Genomic DNA, 5,959 nt, shown 5'->3' with positions numbered 1-5,959 from the left:
ATAGATAGATATAGAGGTAGTTAAGACTGAGTTCTGGTGGTGTGCCCACAGGCTTCCCGTGTCCGACTGTATTATCTCCCGTACGAGAATAGAACCTACTTTTAAAGACAACAAGTGTTTGTATATACCCTCAGTAATATAGAACATTCTTTGGGTATCTGGCAATACGCTAGAGTTGTAGCTGATGTTGATGTGTTGATGGGTAGCTAATGTTGATGGTGTATCTGAAGTAGATGCTGTAGCTGTAGCTGATGTTGATGGTGAAGCTAAAGTAGATGGTGTAGCTGTAGCTGATGCTGTAGATGTTGTAGCTGATGTTGATGTGTTGATGGGTAGCTAATGTTGATGGTGTATCTGAAGTAGATGCTGTAGCTGTAGCTGATGTTGATGGTGTAGCTGAAGTAGATGCTATAGCTGAAGTAGATGCTGTAGCTGAAGTAGATGCTGTAGCTGAAGTAGATGCTGTAGCTGAAGTAGATGCTGTAGCTGAAGTAGATGCTGTAGCTGAAGTAGATGCTATAGCTGAAGTAGATGCTGTAGCTGAAGTAGATGCTGTAGCTGAAGTAGATGCTGTAGCTGAAGTAGATGCTGTAGCTGTAGCTGAAGTAGATGCTGTAGCTGAAGTAGATGCTATAGCTGAAGTAGATGCTGTAGCTGAAGTAGGTGCTGTAGCTGAAGTAGATGCTGTAGCTGAAGTAGATGCTGTAGCTGATGCTGTAGCTGAAGTAGATGCTGTAGCTGATGTTGATGGTTTAGGCCTTCGAATAATACATCTTTATGTAGAGGTTATATGAGGTTTTCACATCCCTGTTTAATTTATTACTTCGTTCTGTTAATGGATCCACTTCAGAAAATAAGTTCATCCCTTGCTCCATGTGAGCAAATGCTTCTGCCAAATGCTTAGTCATACACTTGTGAGATGATGTAGGGATATCTGTGGATGTGTTTGTGGTCCGGTCGTGTTGTTCTTGTTCAAGATGTATAAGTTCTTCGTTGGTTAGGTCTTCTCCATGACTGTTTAACAGCTCCTGAACATTCTCTTCATCAACTTCTTCAAATCCTACCATGTGCTTGGCAAGCTCAACAATATTTCTTTGAATGTTTGGCATGGTTTCCTCAATGCCTTTAAGGGTTCTTACACATTCCAGCCACAATTTTCTCCACACACCATTCATGTTGTCGTCTGTTACTTCCTTCCATGACTGTCCAGTGTTTTTAACAGCTTTTAGAATATGATATCCACGCCAAAATTCTTTTATGGACGGCTTTCCAGCATCATCTGTTTCTCCAATCAGTTGAGACATAGCACGGCGTAAATAATAGGCCTTAAATGATGAGATAACGCCTTGGTCCATAGGTTGAAGCATGGACATGGTATTCAGTGGAAGAAAAATGACTGGTACATGTTCAGACAATTCATTTAGGTGAGCTGGATGGCCTGGAGCATTATCTAATATAAGCAGTGCCTTGTGTGTTATGTTTTTCTTGGCACAGTATTCCTTTAACGCTGGACAAAAATGTTTTTTGAACCGATCGACAAAAAGAGTCATTGTCATCCATGCTTTAATGTTTGACTGCCAAATTACTGGTAAAGTTTGCTTACACACACCTTTGAATGCTCTAGGATTCTCAGAGTGATATACAGCGAGAAGTTTGAGTTTAAATTCACCTTCTGCATTACCACCCAAGAGGAGTGTGATACGATCTTTGGCTGCTTTGAATCCTGGGGCAGCCATTCTTCCATGGAAATAAATGTCCGGGAAGGCATTCTCTTCCAATATACCGGTAGTCCAGTTTCATCAACGTTAAAAACGTGACTGGGCAAGTAGCCGCCCCTCTCGATTATTTTGCGTAGTTCTTCTGGATAAGTATTAGCAGCAGATGAATCACTACTTGCTGCCTCACCAGTGACTTTTAAATTATGTAATCCGTGGCGTTGTTTAAACCAAGCAAATCAGCCTCGACTCGCACTGAACTTTTCTGTTTTAGCACTTTCCTTACCTGAATATTTAAGATCATGAAACAATGCTAGGGCTTTTGTTTGAATAATTATAGTGCTCAATGGAGAATGCTTCTGATTTTTGTCTTCAATCCATATTCTTAAAAGTCTCTCCATTTCTTCCATAACCACATTCCTGCTTTGGCAAACTTTATTTGCACTTAACGGAGTTGTAGACAGAGCACTTTCTTTAATTTTTTCTCCATTTCTACGGATAGTTTTCACTGTTGATTCCGCCATCCCCAAAGCACGCAAAATATCTACACCCCTCTCACCTTTTTCATATCGTTTTAACACATCTAGTTTCTCGGCTAAGCTTATACACTTTCTTTTAGCTTTTGAACCAGCACTACCATCACTTGCTCTCTTGCTCATGTTGAATAGAGACTCAAAAATGTCGTAAGAAACCGGAGAAAGTTTTTATCTTCTCCTGTTCCTGTTCAGATGCGTGAAAACAATTGGACCGCCAAGCTCCAACTGTTGTTTACCGGTGATGCGCGTTACCACTCATTAGCCCGGCAGCTTCTTTGCACAAGGCGCTCTCCTTTTTTTCACAGTATTTTTTTTTTATAATACATATCGGGATTTAGTTATTATTTATAGGAAAATTTAATTTAATTTTATTTTTATTAAATTTTGGTTGTGAATATGAATGAAATAAGGACGTAAATTGAATTGGGCCCTAAATTAACTAGGGTCTTAAATATGAAAAGTTGTCGGTCAAACCGTTGTTATCGGAGGCTTTACTGTACCGTGTTCACGCAATGTTAATTCCCAGTAAAATTATACACTGAAATCACTGTTGACGTCTTAACACAACTTAAACGCTGTGTTGTAGGTTGATTGTGAACTATGTACAGCAGTTGTACAGTACTGTACAAAAAACAGGAGCGAGCAACAGATGAACCCTGTAGGGGGATTGGTGACAAAGAATTATGCACTAAGCCTGCCCTGAGGCTAGCCTGGGGTGAGGGGGGGGGGGTCATCTACAAGATGCATCAGCCAATTACAGATGTCCCTTGAGGTCACATGAGAGCATTAGCCAATCATTGCACGCAAGCCTATGACCTAAGTTACCTCGAGCGTCTCAGCCTCCTGCCACCCACCGACAGAGGACTCAGGACTCGGGAGCATGACACAATATTTCGTCATTTTTCTATACTTGCTATAGTACGTACAGCATTTAATGTTTTATATTATCAATGATAAAACGTACACCATAAGTGGTTGATCATATGAGAATATACAGTAAGTATACAGTAATAAATAAATGTTGGAGGTGTGTGTGTATCGCTGTACAGTAGGGAGTGACAGTTTTGCAAAAGTTTTCAAAATCAAGTGGCTTGGGTTGGATTATTTGTCTATCGGCCACGCTGGTTCCGAATATGTTTGAATCTTTAATATCAGTGCATTAGAAGGTTTGTGGATACTTTTCGGTTCGACATAAAAAAAAACAAGAATAATGGTAGACATTCTTTATTATTGGCATGTATGCTTCAATTTATCAGCAGCACACTAGCACAGTTGGCACACTAACATTGGCTGTCCCCACAGTGTCCCCTCAGTCCCAGTGTCCCCACAGTCTAGCACTGGTAGTCCTCTTTCTTAGCCCTCCGCTTGTTTCTCTTCCTGGCCTCCAGCTTGTTCCAGGTGACCTGGTCCTGCTGCCAGGCAGAGCTGGCCACGTCTGCCGCCTCCGTGGTGAGCTTCACTCCTCTTTCCACTGCGGTGGTGGTGCAGGGCAGACCTGGCTCACTGTACGGTTCCTCCAGAAATTGCTCCAGTTCCTGGTCACTGTGCTGGAACAGGATGGGAGGGGAGGAGCTGGCCTTCTGCAGATCAACCAACTCTGACAGCTTGGTGGCTGCCAGATTCAGTTGAGGGTTCCTCACTTTCCTCACTGTCTTTCTCTTGTGCCTTTTTTCCTTCTTCCTCAGCTGCTTGATGATGTTTAGGGCCAACTCCCTCTCACTCTTGTCCATGGAGGCCAGCAGTGAGACCAGCACCACCTCGTGCTGGCCGAAGTAGCCGTTGAACTGGAGGTATGGAGTAAGCAGCTCCACTTCCTCCAGGGTGCAGTACGTCCTCACCCGGTTGATGATGGCGAGGAGGTGGCGTGGGCCCTCCAGTAGCAGATTCCTCTGCCTGATCTCCAGGAAGGAGGGCACGTAGATAAGGATGATGAAGGAGGTCATCCGTCTCTGTGACTCGCTGGGGGAGGTGGTGCTCATGTAGGCCCTCAGCTCCCTGCTCTCCGTGTTTTGCCATCTGGCGTTGGTCATGGCTCCGGCCCGTGCCCTGGCCCATCTCTCCTCAATGTGGCCGGACTCCACCGTCTTGGCCATCTCCAACAGATACCGGGTGTCCCAGCTGAACTCCTCCCAGACGACGGAGGGGATGGCATCCAGGAGAGACCTGAGGTAGGTGTTGGTGACGGCCTCGAATTCAACCACCGGAAGGTCCCACACGTTGCCGGTCAGCTTCCGAGCCTCCTCACCACTCCAGGAGGCGGGACCAGTGGTTGGGCCAGCGTAATGGTTGAATAGATGGCCGAAGAGCTTCTCCAGACTGTGGATCAGGCAGTGGATGTGGAGGAGAGGCCGTCCCAACAGCCTTTCAAACTCGGCGATGAAACCGTGATTATAGCCACTCAGTTTGTTGCAACCGTCGCTAAGGACAACCAGGAGGTCGGTGGTGTCAATACCGCGCTCCTCCAGGAAGGCCAGCAGGCTGGTGGCCAGGTCTACCCCCTTTCCCCCCACCGGGACCAGGTGACCAAGGAACTCCTCACCAGGGAAGCCGATCACTGCACAGTCTTCCCTCTTTTCCATGGCGAATCTCTTGTGGTTCTTCTCACCTACACCAGTCACTATCTTGTTCTCATTGATCCTCTCATCTACCATGAGACCTCTGACCTTGAATCCCCTGAACTTTTCTTTTTTCTGTTCTCGTGACCTCTTCCTGACTCTCTCCACTTTCTTCCAGTTAGTCACTTTAGACTTGTCCTCTTCAGTTATGATGTTGTCTGCAGCTCTGATGGTGTTTGCGATGTGAGCCACTGCATCAATGGATACCTTGAACCTGTCAGCAGTTTCTCCGATCCTGTCCTCGGCTTCTTTCTCCCTTTTCCTTTTATCTGATCTTGCTCTCCTGTCGACCATAGCCTTGAAGTCATTGTCATTGACATCCTTATAATCACTATCTTCTTCCTGAGCACTGTCTTCCACTGCCGACACTTTACACGACATCCTCTCCATCTCCTCCTTACTCTTTGACCTCATCTTCTCAGTTTTCCTCTCTTCCTCAGCCCTTTTCTTTGCCCTCTTCGCTTCCTTCTCCCTCTCTTCTTTCAGCTTGGCAGTCACAATTTTGTCAACGCCATCAATGCAGCCCTCCCTTCCCGGTTTCCTCTGGGCTGCCAGGAAGCTTTTCTCTCGTTCGTGCACTTTGCTGTCGTCTGCCACATCAAACAACTTCTCAGCTATATCCTCGAACCTCATCTTCAGCTTCCCGTTCTTCGTTTTCTTCCTTTTCTGTTTCTGTCCATTTCCCTTCATCATCATCGTCTCCCTCCGCATCCTCCACAGGTCGTGGACTCTCATTTTCACCCTGATTTCAGAGATAGTGGGGACAGTGGCCTTCCTATACACATCCAGTACCTTCTCAGTCACCTTGTTGGTGGCATCCATATAATCAAAAGCATTTGTTCTTCTCCTTAACCTCTCGTTTTCTGCTTCATAAGCCAGGGCACTTCCAACTTCCTTGTTCAGAGGCAACTTGTTAGATGGCAGAGGCATCCGAACCCCGAACACCTTATCGTTACCCTGGCGCAGCTGAGTGTTGCTAATCTTAGGACGACCCATCTTGGTGGCGGCCCTTTGAACTAACTGCAAAACAACACAGAAAAAACAACTTTCAGCACTTCAATATCACCACCTATTGAACAATATTTTATTCAAA

The 5,959-nt window shown here is 45.3% G+C and overlaps 1 protein-coding gene across 1 annotated transcript; it reads right to left on the bottom strand.

Annotated features, from left to right (window-relative positions):
• Positions 1 to 799: 799 nt before the first annotated feature.
• Positions 800 to 1,736, bottom strand: LOC121865963 (tigger transposable element-derived protein 1-like). The gene is made up of 3 exons (XM_042365531.1): positions 1,610 to 1,736; positions 911 to 1,507; positions 800 to 807 (listed from the first exon to the last, which is right to left on the bottom strand). The coding sequence occupies exons 1-3, from the start codon at positions 1,734 to 1,736 to the stop codon at positions 800 to 802; spliced, it is 732 nt and encodes a 243-aa protein (XP_042221465.1).
• Between the last annotated feature and the right edge of the window lie 4,223 nt (positions 1,737 to 5,959).

This window comes from Homarus americanus, unplaced genomic scaffold, assembly GCF_018991925.1.
Source record: "Homarus americanus isolate GMGI-L3 unplaced genomic scaffold, GMGI_Hamer_2.0 scaffold32583, whole genome shotgun sequence".
NCBI classification, from domain to species: domain Eukaryota; kingdom Metazoa; phylum Arthropoda; class Malacostraca; order Decapoda; family Nephropidae; genus Homarus; species Homarus americanus.
Note: the sequence above shows the minus strand (reverse complement) of the source record. Positions and strands in the feature narration are given on the sequence as shown.

Bases quoted from the DNA above. Each gene is read 5' to 3' on its own strand.
- LOC121865963 (XM_042365531.1), bottom strand. From the start codon at position 1,736: ATGGCTGCCCCAGGATTCAAAGCAGCCAAAGATCGTATCACACTCCTC. The intron at 1,508-1,609 runs GTGTGTGTAAGC...ATTTTTGTCCAG, and splicing joins GAATCCTAGAGCATTCAAAG to CGTTAAAGGAATACTGTGCC.